The sequence below is a fragment of the Oxyura jamaicensis genome, chromosome 17 (assembly GCF_011077185.1).
Source record: "Oxyura jamaicensis isolate SHBP4307 breed ruddy duck chromosome 17, BPBGC_Ojam_1.0, whole genome shotgun sequence".
Taxonomy (NCBI): domain Eukaryota; kingdom Metazoa; phylum Chordata; class Aves; order Anseriformes; family Anatidae; genus Oxyura; species Oxyura jamaicensis.
In genome coordinates this window covers 11503205-11516945 of record NC_048909.1, presented here as the reverse complement: position 1 = coordinate 11516945, position 13741 = coordinate 11503205, and the positions used below count along the sequence as shown (strand labels likewise).

At 39.3% G+C, this 13741-nt stretch overlaps 1 protein-coding gene across 1 annotated transcript; it reads right to left on the bottom strand.

Annotated features, from left to right (window-relative positions):
- Window positions 1–2887: 2887 nt before the first annotated feature.
- On the bottom strand, window positions 2888–10545 carry ZBTB43 (zinc finger and BTB domain containing 43). Its single transcript, XM_035341864.1, has 2 exons — window positions 10391–10545; window positions 2888–7287 (listed from the first exon to the last, which is right to left on the bottom strand). Exon 2 carries the CDS (start codon window positions 7262–7264, stop codon window positions 5870–5872), a length of 1395 nt encoding a protein of 464 aa, XP_035197755.1. The 5' UTR covers window positions 7265–7287; window positions 10391–10545; the 3' UTR covers window positions 2888–5869.
- Window positions 10546–13741: the final 3196 nt, after the last annotated feature.

Here is a 13741-nt window from a genome sequence, read left to right as displayed (position 1 = left end):
AGGAATTAACAGATGGAGGGTGGGCAAAGCAAATTATTCAGTTAGAATAACCAAATTTAGACAGGTAGAGGACGAATCCTCACAGGAAGATAAATTTAATCTTTAATGTGTTTTTCCCAGCATGAAATTTCTTCGATACTTTGACAAGAAAAGATTGACACATTATCTGTATCTACTTCTAGTTTACTTGTAGGGATTTTGCAGTTGCTGGTACTATTAAGTGTGTGTTCCAAAATTTTCATATTGGTCCACACATATTGTATTATAACTTAAGGAATCACTGTTTTGTAAAAAGAAACAACAAACTACAGCTATAATAAAACCTGTTTGAAAGATTTGGACTCACATGGCAACTAATTACCTAAGCACCAAAGAAACAGGACCAATTCCCCGTATTCATCAGCTACTTGTATTTTAAATATCAGTTCTTAGTTTAGTGTTTTCTTAGGCTAGGCTGGCATGTTCTCAGTGTTTCAAGAAGACACATTACTAGAAAAAAAATTCTTTATATATTTAATAAAGGTATATATCAACAACTTTTGGATTTGAAGTTTTGTTTGAGCACTTTTTTTGGCAAAAGTGAAATATTAAAAACTGGTACTAGACATGCATTCCTTTCATTCAAGCTTAAGAAAACATTTACAAAGTTGACAGATAACATTTATTAAAACATGTTATACAAAAAAAGGGGCATGGGACTCTTCTATAAGAAGAAAATATTGAACAGTAAAATTAAATTAAAATCATGCTGTACAATTAGGACAGCAATATTTATAGACAAAACTATCCAACCTCTGCAATACAAGCATAACATCTCACAAAATATCAAGATATGCAGTTTTACTATTATAAATGACTTGTTTTGAATAAAAAACTTATAGCTCATTAAGGAAGATTCACTTGACTTGCATAAACAGTTACATTTCTGGAAGAAATATGGAATCCCATGAAGAACAAAAAAAGGAGCAGCAATCGACAGACACAGGCTTCAAGCAAAATTAGAATTTACAGTTTAATCACATTAAAAATATACCATTTTGTTTTCCAGCATCTTCCCCTAGGGCACTGACAGTTTACAGCTTATAGCTAAATAGCTCTAGCTACCTAATTAAGCATTTAAATGACAAAACAAACAAAAAACCAAAGCATTTTCATTTGTTGTTTTGAGAAAGGTTCTATTAAACCAAAATACTCAATATACTGCTATAGGTTCTCAGAATGCAGAAACAGGACACCTCACTAGCATCAGAGCAAAAGCAGTGAAATTACAAGATCTGAAGTGCCTCCATTCCTTCAGATTCAGTAGCACAGATGTCAAATATTCATTTTTTAATAAGAAATCCAATATATCAGATCACCCTCCTTGCTTTTGATATGGGGCAGTTTATTAACTGCAAAAGTATCTCAGATTAAAAAAAAAGCTAAGACCAACTATTTTACCAACAGCTTCCTTTAGAACCTACCTGCTCACTCACAAAACAAAGACAGTTGGTGCATGCAACAGTAAAGGTAATGTTTAAAAGAACAACAACAAAAACACAACAAAACCTCCTCCCTCAGAAAGGTGTCAGATATACACCTAAATTGACATCTTAAGCCTGCTAAGAGCTTTTTTTTTTTTTTTTTTTTTTGGAATGCCAGTTATATAGATTTCATGGTAATCAACATCTTTGTAATGGAATGGAATGAAAATGAACTGTATTATTAGTAAATGTTCTTACCACCAATAGGACAATGAATGGCTTCACAGTAACCGAAAGTATCAATAGTCTCCTGTGCATACAATGATTCTGGTTTTCAGAAGATACTCACTTTACTACAGTCAACAGAAGACGAGAGCAACATAAAAATGCACAAAAGTTGTGGTATCATTAAGGTGATGAATCTTAAGGGAAGATGAATGAAATTCACCATATACATACGCATTCATATTACACATTGATTGCCTGCCTCCCTCTTCCCCACAGATAAGAAATCATCTCCTGTCTTGAACAAATCCACCCCACAAGCAACGATTAAGAGCTTGGCAGAAGCTGCATCTGCTTTTCTGTTTACTATGTACAGCTGTACTGGGCATAAATTGCAGAGTTCCAGTGGCAGTGGGGCTGCAAGGATAACACACATGGCAAGAGTCACGACCTGCCCTGTGCTCATCAAAGTAGGTTCTAGCCAGCACTGAAACTGATGTAAACAACCCATTATATGCCAAAACTTCAATCATCAGAGCACTTCTGCTGAAATACATATAAAAAAAGAGTGGCAGGTGCTATCAAGAGGTGCAGAGAGACATGGAAGAAGGAGATACTCCTGGGGAAACACAACTGGAAATACATGAGGAGAAACTGAGGAGATACTCTTGGAAAGACACACAGAGGAGATGCTGAGAACATGTATCGTGACCCACTCTCAGAAGGACACACTCCATGCCAGAGGAGATAAACTTCTGAACGACTTTGGCTTGGGCCAGAGCAGGTACACCACTGAAGAAACTGACGACTGGGAGAGACCGGAGCTGGAAGAGGCACATCCAGAAGAGGCTACAGTCCATGCAACTGACAAGCCCAGTGCAGCAGAGAACATTCACTAAGAAATGAAAAGAGCCAGACAAGCCAGTATGTATATGACCCCAACCTCCTGGGCAAACTGTCACAGACTGACCTAGTGTAACTCCCAGTGACAAGAAAAAGACTAGGAAGCTGTGGGGAGAAGAGGTATTAGAGAGAAGTTAAGTAGGAGGAAGGGGGAAAGGCATTTCTTTAAGTGTTTCATTTTTAGTTTTCTTTTTCTCAATACCTGAATCGATTAGAAGTCTGTTTAAAAACAATAAATTAAATTCAGTAAATTACAAGTCAACTGTTTTGCTTGTGATAAGCAAAATTTTTTTTTTTTTTTTTTTTTGAGAAATAACTCAAGTTTCACTTAAATCCTCAATCCTCTCAATTAGATCTTGTAATAAATCAGTACTTCCCTTCAATCAGTTGGTTTCATGTAAATCAATATCAGAAAGCCAAGCGTTACAAAAATCAGTGTAGCAACAATTGCTGGAATTCCGTGATGATGTCATAATATGGGGTAAAGAGTAACAGGCAAACATATAAAAGTTACTATTCATGCTAAATCACTAAAAAGAACATGGTTCTATAATATTATCTACTGGACCTGTTATAAAACCTTTAAAGCGTCTCTCTCAGTACATTTTAAAGCATTATTTCAAAGTAATCTAACTGCAAAAAGGAGCAACATTCAACTTTGAAATGTCATGTATAAAAGTCATTCCAAGCTGGTAAAAGTAACGGTTTTGCTGGCAGCTCTGTAGGATGGTCTGGGATTAACAGATAGATTTTTTTGCTTGACCAGGTTTCACAGCCTGGCACTTCATAACAGCCTTTTTAATCGTTAAATGGGAAGAGGCACCCTTAACCTTTTTATGCAATACTAAAGCGACAATTTGAAAGGGTCTGAGAACCAATGTAATATACAAGATCATTCATAAAATGAGTATAAGAATACCTTCCTCAAATGTGATGATGGTACTTGAAGAAATGACACCCTGTATGTAATAAGGCCTTGGAGAATGGACAATTAGGGCCAGTGAGTGCAAGAATTTTTTCCTCTACACTCATGTAAACAGGCAAACATTGTAATTTTCTTAATATTAAAAAAGACAGTGTTAGCAGTGTGGAAACAAAACCATAAAGGGAATATAGTTTCTAAGTTTAAAAAACATAGTTATAAAGTTTTTTTTTTTTCTTAAATACAAAGTGCTTCTATACATTAAGCAGGTTACAGTGTTAGTGAGCAAATCCCTGTTTAGTTACCTTGAGTACAAGGGTTATATATTTGGCCACCATGGTATGTTATAGAGTTCAATCAAGTGCTAAGAATATGAACTCCTTGGTGCTGACCATTCATGCCCATTGCCAGCAATGGTTTCATCATATTTGGGAATATCTGTTTTAACAAAATTCCATATGAAAAAATATCTGAAGCTTTAGAAGATTAAGAATTAAGAGCCTCTTAAAAAATTAAAGTTTGTAAGTAGAATGCCAGAAAAGAAGTTACAGTAATTACAGCCCACTGAGTTATAAACCCCAGCTTGCACTAGATATTCACGTTCAGGATACAGTTTGGTTGTATCTTAAGACAATTTGTAATTGGGAGTTCAATAAAGCATCCAGGTTGGAATTACCTTAGTGTGTTTTTGCTACAGGGTCATCTGTTTAAGCACGTGATCCTGCCTATTGCAGTATCTAATACATAAACTGGGGCCAGACAGACTTAGAAGGCTTTTGACGCTGGTTAATTTATTTCCCCCAGCACTGTATTTGGGCATCACTCCTTCCTATTATAGCCTATGTATAATCTAAAGGCTCTTTCCTTTTTATATTTCAGTAAACTACAGAGAAGGGTTAATTGCTTTTGCATAGGAATGCACTAAGCTTTCAAACCCCAAATCCTGTCACATTTAAAATTGATGCATTCACTCTACCTGCAGAGCTGGCAGCATCTCTCAAAACTACAAACACTCCTCTATATAGCTCCAGGAATGAGAGCACAGGATATAAATCCTCATCCTAATGAATGAGAGGTGCCACTTTCCCAGCAAAAATCCAGACTTCGGACATGAGCATGGTACCATGTTTTGCAGTACCATTAATAGATCCAAATGCCATACTTTCTACATTTTTCCCCACAAGCAACTTCATTTGAAGATGTAAACAGCTCTGGCTGCTTATGATCACATGTAACCAGTCACAGTAGTTCAGTACCAAGAATCTGTATTATAGTTCTTACTATTCAAAGAGTAAAGAATTAAGAGTAAAAACACCTATCAACGTCTAAATAATTTTCCTAAAGCATGTTCTAAAACTAGATAGAAGTTCTCAAACAAGATTTTGTACCAATAAAAAAAAAAATCAATTCATGAAGCTATGGAGTTTGGTACTTGCTACTGTAGTTAAGACAAAAAAATCTGAATATAAAGCTAGGGTTTAGAATTTTGAGTATTCAGGGAGAATTCCAAATGTTACACCTATTTTTGTTTGTTTTGACAAGGTATATTTATTACACACACTTTAAAAGCTCTCATTATGTAGCAACCAAAATTAAGCCAAGCATCATACAGCATTAGGCCCTACAGGAGGCAACTAAATTATATTTAACACAGATTTAAGTTTACATGGTGCACAACTATATTTAAGTGCTTTACAGACTCTTTAAATAGAAACTAGTACAAAATTAAACAATTATTTGTTTCACTGAAGATGGAAAAAGAATGGAAGACAGATAAAGGAAACCAAATCACTTAACACAGCCTTTCATTAAGCAAAACAGTAAGTGATATTTAGTGATGCAGGCTACTAATGATACATGTTAAATATGTTGGCAATCTCCAGTTTGAGGTCACTTTTTTTTTTTTAATTAAAATGTGAATCACAAGAATTTTATTAACAGGTAGCCCACGTAGCCTGGTACGGTTATCCTAATTCTCTTTTTCAGTAAGGCTACTCCAGTTCCTGCTTCGTGTAAATATTTGCAGAATTTGGGTCAATTTAGAGCTGGGTTTTACTGTGAATTTGGAAGACTTACTAAAACAACAGGACTTCTAAATACTCTTGTGATGATAATCAGTATCTTAAAGACCTTATTGACCTCATTTTGCAAGCACCTTTCTGATTAACCATTTCTACGCCACATGCTGAACACCTAGAATAATACTGTGGAAAATAAAAACTTTGGTCTGCTCATACCAGCATAATTATTGAAACTTTTTTAAAAAAATTAAATTTCACAATAGCAAGTACCAGACACTATTTGCATAATTCGTTTATTTTGATTACTCTTCTAAACAAATGTAAGCACTAATGTCTCAGTTCATCTCAGTAGTACTCTGCTCAGCTTTAGAAGCTTGATATGACTTGGTACAAGAGGTCACATGCCGGTGAAAACTGTCCCGCCACATAAATCTTTTCCCACAGATGTTACACTCGTACGGTTTTATGCCTGTATGAATTTTCATATGGCCAACAAGATGGTGTTTCATTTTGAATTTCTTACCACAGACACCACAGCCATAAGGTCGAAGACCAAGGTGCATACTCATATGTCGATCTCTCTGACTTTTGTGTGTAAAGCTTTTGCCACACTGACAAGGATACAGCTTATCAGCATGTGAGAATCCAGTGAGGGATGTTTCTTCTTTAATTCCTGCAGCCATTTCAATTCCTTCACCATAGCCTGCTGCTATCATAAGATCCTGTCTGTGAGCACTTAAATTTCCATCTGCCCTTTCACCAGAAAATTCTTCCATAGAAGAGCCATAGAAATCAACTTGTTCATCATAATTACTTTCATCTGCCTGTTCATCAAATTCTGCTTCCATCTTTTTGTCAGCTATATGAAAGTCTTCAACACCTGAAGACTGGATTGAATGATCTGCCTGAATGGCATTCACGGATTCAGAAACTTGGTGTTCATCATAAGGATTATCAACACCTTCACAGTCTTGTTCAAATCTTTCTGGTTTCACATGGATCCATCGCTTGTGAGACATGATGCTGGGTTTGCTATATATAGGTCTGGTATACTGATACTCTGCACTATCACTAGTTCCTTCTTCACCATCCTGACTTGTCATTCCTGTGCTAAGTCTATCATGTTCTGTTGAAGAATTACTGGGAAGGTACTCATGTTCTGTCAGTTGACACGACAGTTCATCTTTAGAGCTCTCTTCTTCATTTTCACCATCCCTCAGTTCCTGCACTTTGTGGAATTCCGTCTGTCCTCCAGAGCCGAGTTCAAAGGTTTCAGCAAGGCCATTGTAACTACTACTGCTTGGGGACTGATGATCACTGCCATGATTCATCTTTTGACAGAGAACTGTTGGATTCCCCTCCAACACTTCGGTGCATTTATCCACTACATGCCACATCTGAAGGAAACTTGCTGCTGTCAAGTAACTAACAATTTCTGGAGCAGGCATTACCAGTCGACCTGTATAGGTAGACAGAAGAATGTTTTCAAACACTCTTGGATTCATCACATCAGGCAGCACTATTCGCCTGCTATTTTTTAGGAGAACCTGATCACAAAAGTAAGGTGAACTAGCTGCAAGAACAGCTTTATGGGCTCTGAAGAGATGGCCCTGAACTACAATTGACACATCACATAATTGTCCTTGCTGGCGCTGCTGATTTAACTTCTGCAAAATGGTGCTAGAAAAATCTGGAAATTCCACTCGAAAAGAGCTTGACCCAGACTCCATTTCATTACAAATTTAGTGTTGTGCTGAAAGAAAGAAAAAAAAAAGATCAGAAGTTCTGCTTAGTAAAGTATTGATCTTTCTAAAAAGGTGTGTAAGTTAATTGAAAGCAGTAACTTAAGTGGACTCATATAGAACTCAGTCCAACATTTTCTGGAACCTATATCGCTGCTGCATTTCTATTGTTCCCCTCCACCTCATCCTTCTCTTTTCTCAAACAGATACTGAGGCCACAAGTTGCTATGCCAGCATATTTTGCTCTTCTTCCATCCCAACGGGCTCATCAACTATAGCAGGAGCTACAAAGAGTCACCCAGTAGACATAGGTTAATCATTTCAAGCATGGATTTAGGATAACAAGAACAGTTATTTCATGAAATTATAGCAACAAAGTTAACTCCAGGATGTTTGTGTTTAAAACAGCATATGAAAAAATATTGCATTTCAACAGGCAACATCGTCTAATTGATCCCCCGGACCGACTGTACCACAGCTATACAGTTTTGACTTTATGCACCTTGTATATATGTAACAATGCAACAATTATACACTAGAAGCTCAGCTAACAGTTTAGGTATTTTTTTGTATTCCCACATGACCCAGATATCTTATTATTGTTTAAATGACTATGTCAACTTTGTGCTAGAACTCCTTAAAATGTCTGCTTTACATTTTAAATTTGAATTTAAGATGGATTTACATGTTATTATCAGGAATAATGACAGAAAATTAAATGTAAAAACAAAAGACCAACATTAACAGTCTGAATAAACTAAATTTGTGCAACTTTTCAATGCTTAAATTGAACACAATGGAACTCCAACAGAGCTGTGGAGTAGCAAGCAGTTTTCCTCTGTCAAGTTGTTTCTCATAAAACTCTCACTTTCCTACTTAACGGATGGAGCTGCACACCTGAGAAAGAATACTTAGTAAATTAGCAGATAGCACACATACAGAATTTAAGACACTTTCTGAATATAATATTGAAATAGAATTTGCATTACAAATAGTACTCTGAAGTTCATGTGTAATGAAAATAAGGAATTGAGAAGCTATGATTATGAATCACCTCTATGGTTATTGTACAGACTCTCTGTAGTACTTCCTATGCAGTTATGTAACCACCTATAGAAAACTGTTCATTAGATGCACTGTGTTCATATTCTGGTATATTGGCACAAATTTATGAATGATAAGTGCAGAAAAAAACAGCAGCATGTGCTTACAAAACACTGACTACACAGGAATGATTATGTAAAACAACATTTAGTCAATAGCTCAACATTACATAATCCTTTCCTGACCATTCAGATCTTTCCCAGCTCATATTGTTGACACCTTTCTCCTATTCCCCCTACACATCAGTATTCCTTCTTTAAAGTTTCAAAGATAGAAACAGATGACAACATTTGGAGGTTAAAAAAAAGTCATTCACTGTTATCTTAGATTAAGGTGAACACAGCTGCCATAGAAAAGAGAGCATTAGTCAGACAACCATCAATATCTTTCAAGAAATACAGGCCCAAACTCCTCGCAAATGCTGAAATTAGCATCCTCTACAGAATGGTGAAGATTTTGCTTTTTATATATATATAATTTTGTTATTAGAAGTATGGCATCAGTGTGACTCTCTAATGTATGTCTCTAATAGGTCATTCTTCCCAGTCTGTTTTTTTCATTTATGAAACCCATTTATAACCCATAAATAATCACAGCAAAATAGTCAAATAAAAAAAGGTACTTTTTTGACCAGTGTCCTTTCTTGAAACCTTATACTAATCCGTCCCCACTGGATAGTGGGAGGAACTGCAAGGACTGAAAAAAAAAAGCTCCCACTAAGGAGAAGGACAAACGACTAAAAATGACTAAATGACTAAAATTCTCTAACTGAGCACTGTAACTATCTGTATACAGTCACACTCACATCTTCATGAATTGTTATTTCTTTGTTGGTTTAAACAATTGTTCAACATAAGAGGTGTTTACCAACTACCTTGAGATCCTCAGCTTTAAGGCAACAAATTAGTTTAGAGAGCTACTTTCCTACAAACATTGCCTCACTTAAACCAGGAGTGAGGAGTTACATTCTGCAGAGACAGTCACCAAGTTGTACTAAGTGAAAAAATAGCCTAAATCTTGCAAATTATAATGTCAGTTCAACTGTTAATGTCAAGTTCTTTTTGGTAAAGTGGAAAGAAAGATTATGTCAATACTTCACACACAGTAACATTAAAAAATATTTACTTTTTTAAAAAAAAACTTTTTTATTAAATGCAGACATGTTAGTTCTTTCATAACATTCTCAGATTTAAGAGTCTGTTTTTCAATACTTGCATACAAAAAAAAATAAGTTGTTGGAATATGTTCAACCAAAACTTAAAAAGAAAAATACCTATGCAACTGGAAAAATCATGTTTAAAAATCAGAAAGAATCCTAAGCTGCCACCTTTCAGCAACGTATGGCTGTTCACCACATAAACAACTGCAGGTGGGAGCAAACTTTCTTTTCAAAGTGTAAGTAAAATATTTTCTGCTTCTGAGACCATAGCCTTCAAGAATGTTTTTGGCTTTCAGCTTCTTCTTTTACAACCCATTCTGTTGCTGCATTTCTTTACCCCCACTCACAAAAAGTCTTTCAATTGGAATTAATAGAAAATATCCAGTCTCACCAGAACATTACAACATACAAGGTCCGTATTACTTCCTTAAAAATAGTTACTTTAAGAATTGCCAGTAAATAGCTATTTCAGAAGAAAGAAAGCTCTGAATAAGTTAATTTCTTACTTCTATCACGGCAGCACCTCAAAACGCTGCTGTATCAGTAGGGGCAGATGTGCCGGTGAGCCCATGCCAGAGGCGTTACGGCCACAGCTAGCGACCGACCCGCCAGCCGGCTCTGCCTAGAAAAGAGAAGCCGCCGGGCCGGGCCCAGCATCCGCCTCCCGACAGCCTCCCATGGCTCAGAGGTCCTCCGGGGAGCGCCGGACGCAGAAGCTTTCGGCGGGGAAAGGGAGCAGGGACAGCGGCGGAGCGCAGGCCTCAGTGGCCCCCTGGCCCCAGAGCGGACCCACGGAGCCAGACCCAGCAGCAGCACGGCCTCCCGCGCTCCGCGCCCAGGCAACCACTCACCTGCGGGCCTCGGCGTCTCTCACATAGCGGGCCGCGACCCCAGCTGCAGCGCTCGGTGCGACCGACACGGCTTCCGCGGCCCAGCCAGCGCCAGAAACACCGCTGCCCCACGAAGAACTTCCGCATCCCGGTCACCTGCGGCCCGGGGCAGCCCTTCCGCTTCCTGCCGGGGGGGCGGGGCCGGTTGCGGCTTTTGCCGGCGGGCCGCGCCCCCCGCGGCTTGGGGCCGTCTCCGGTAGCGGCGGCGCGAGGAGCTGCTGAGATCCCTGGAGGCCGTGCCGGTAGCAGCCGAGCTCACGGCCTCAGGGCGGTGCTGCCGCCCGAGGAGCTGTCGCGACGGCTGTGAGCCCTCTCGGTCCGACCCCCGCGCCGGAGAAGACCGGGGGCCTCCGCGCTTTTCTCTCGGCAGCGTCCGTTCGGCTGCGCCCGGCCCGCCGGCGTCCCCAAGCCTCCCGCGGGCAGCTGAGCCACGACGATATCAGAAAAGGGCCCTGCGCTCCGAGAATTTCCTCGTGACTGCTTTTTTTTTTTTTTTGGCCTTTGAAAGTGAAGGATGGTCATTGTACTCCTCAACATGAGGGACGTCTCAGGAGGACCATAATGATGGATGTCTGAATTGTTTTGCAACTTTTAGTGAAATTTGAGTTTGCCTCGAATCCAGTGGCCAAAAAAAAAAGGGGGGGGGGAGGGGAGAGGCGCGTGGACAGTGCTATAAATAGCAATAGAAAAAAAGAGAAATAGTGTCAATCTATTGAAATGTAAGTGCTGGTGAGGAAACCAGGAGGCTATTCTTGGAATCCTTTGGAGGAGAAAATAAGATATATTTACTGTTTATCACGTCTTCATCTGCTCTCTGAACACAGGAGGTGATCCACTTGGTTGCCCTGCAGAAAAAGATCTGGAAGTAGGCAGTATACCCGGCTGAACAGTACTTGATTTTGCTGTCCCAGAAGGCTCTCATGCTTTACACATGCTATGGACAGATACCTGATCTGCTACATAACAAGAATTACTCTATAGTCATGCAACAAGCATATACATGAACTTTCCAAAATAAGTTGAGATTCCACAACAACGATTCATAGGCTGAAAATAGATCAAAGACTTACTTTGAACTCTCCAAACAAGCCTGTGGCGTTCATGATAGTGTTACTGTGCCAGCATACTAAGGGGGTTCATAACTACAGCTTGTTCTATTTCTGTAAGGCATCAGGCCTCCAAACAAAAACTTAATGCAGTTTTTGGCAGTATCTCAGTTCAGAGAGGCAACTATTTCCTAGGCATTTTTGGGGAAGATAAACTGCTGAAACTTTGTAGCTCTTCCTCTAAGAAAAAGAAAAGGAGTTAAAGTATTATCTCTGTTACTGCTAGATGCTATGGAATTTTTTTGTACAGTTGTTAAGGAAACGGCAAATTATCTGTGTTTTCTCTGCAAGACACTGCTGATCTAAGCAAGGTAGTGCCATTTTTTTTTTCTTTCAGAAGTTTCTCATTGAGTTCAACTTCGTTAGAAAGAAAACATGACTAACACTTCTTTACAAGTGAAAATCCAGCAAAATATTTCACAGTCTTTGAGATAACTGGCATAAGCGGTGACTGTATATATATATTTAGTTTTGTCCTTTTTAGATTCTCTGAGTTTACCTGGAAATAACATCAAGTTTAATTTTTAGCTGCTCAGATAGTACTTGACATTTCTATGAAATGGTCTTCAAGGAAAAGAAATTGTGATTGTATGTATCTTTAAAGCTATGTGTCAGTGAACTTACTTTGTTGACATTCTTATTGCCAATTACTCAGTACCTTTTAGAATGTAACATTTCTGTAGTTTAAAGATGGAAAGGCTGGGAATTTAGGATAGAACCTCTATTGGTTCAGTTTTGCAGAACCTCTATTGGTTCAGTTTGCAGTTTTATTTCTAGACTCTTAATGTTAATTCTGGCATAAATAAAGTCTCAACATGTTTCATTGCTATTTAAGTGGTATCATATACTTTGTCTAAAGGTCTCAGACTGAGTGGGGCAGGTGAAGCTGCCCTGCACAGAAGATAGAAAAGACCTTAGCAAGGCTCAAGAATTTGTCAATTTTTTATTACCCAGCAGATGGTGCTGAAGGCCAGGGCAGCAGCACACCCATACTGTTCTGTATCCAAACTGTGAAGGGAGTCTTACACAGAGGTAGCACAGCTAAGACAGTTTCTGGTAATTTTTCAGAGTCTGGAGATATTGTTGAATTGTAAGCCATCATGATTTTGTAGAACAAAAAAGTCTTCAATTTTAATGACAGAAAATGTAATTTCATTTAGTATTATAGTTACTATTTACTGGGGTCAGTTTTCATTTGAAAAAGGCTAATTTCACCCAGTACTTTTCTTTGGTATTGCATCTACAGCTCTTCAAGAACTGTGTCCATACAGTGGGACCCAGCACTGTTGCCCATTGGCAGCAACTACCACCAGATCTACTCCTGAGTGGGCTTCTCTCCACAGGCTACAGAACTGGCCTGTAGTCTGCTCCTGTGGGTGCTGTCTATAGAGCACAGCCTCCTTCAGGTCTCATCTGCCTGCTCAACCATGGGCTCCTCCGCAGGCTACAGCATGGAATGCTTCACCATGGTACCCCAGGGGCTGCAGGGGGGACAGCCTGCTCCATCATGGGGCTCTCCATGGGCTGCAGGGGAATTTCTGTCCCAGCACCTAGTGAAACTCTTCCCCTCCTTCTTCACTGACCTTAGTGTCTGCAGGATTCTCTCTCTCTCTCAGTTGCTCACTCCTCTCCCCCAGCTGCTGTTGCGCAGCAGTTTTTTCCCTTTCTTGAATCTGCTGTCCCAGAGGTGCAGCCAATCTCACTCATGTCTCAGCTCTGGCCAGCAGTGGGTCCCTTTCAGATCTGTCTGGAACAGGCCCTTCTCTAACCTGGGGCAGTTGCTGGACTCTTCTCACAGAGGCCATGCTTGCAGCCCTGCCACTACCTAAACCTTGTCATGTAAACCCAATAGAGTGTTAAATCCCATTAATTCTGAAGAGTGGTTAATATACATTATCAGCTAAATGAACATTTTTCCTAACTTGGTACTTAAGCCACTAAAGAAACAATACTAAGACACCATGATCCTATCATTATATGTAAAATTTTATTATCATTGAATTTGGCTGACAGAAAGTTGGTCCATGGAGAATCTTACACTCTCCTTCCAATTTATATGGGATTTATGGTATCTCTAAAATCAAAAGGTAAATATAAAGAAGCCTTAAAAGCCCCCTCCCCGACCCCCCTGCCCCCCCCCCCCCCCCCCGCGGGCCCCCCCCCCCGCCCGCGGCCCCCGGGGGGCGCGCCCGCGGGGGGGGCGGGG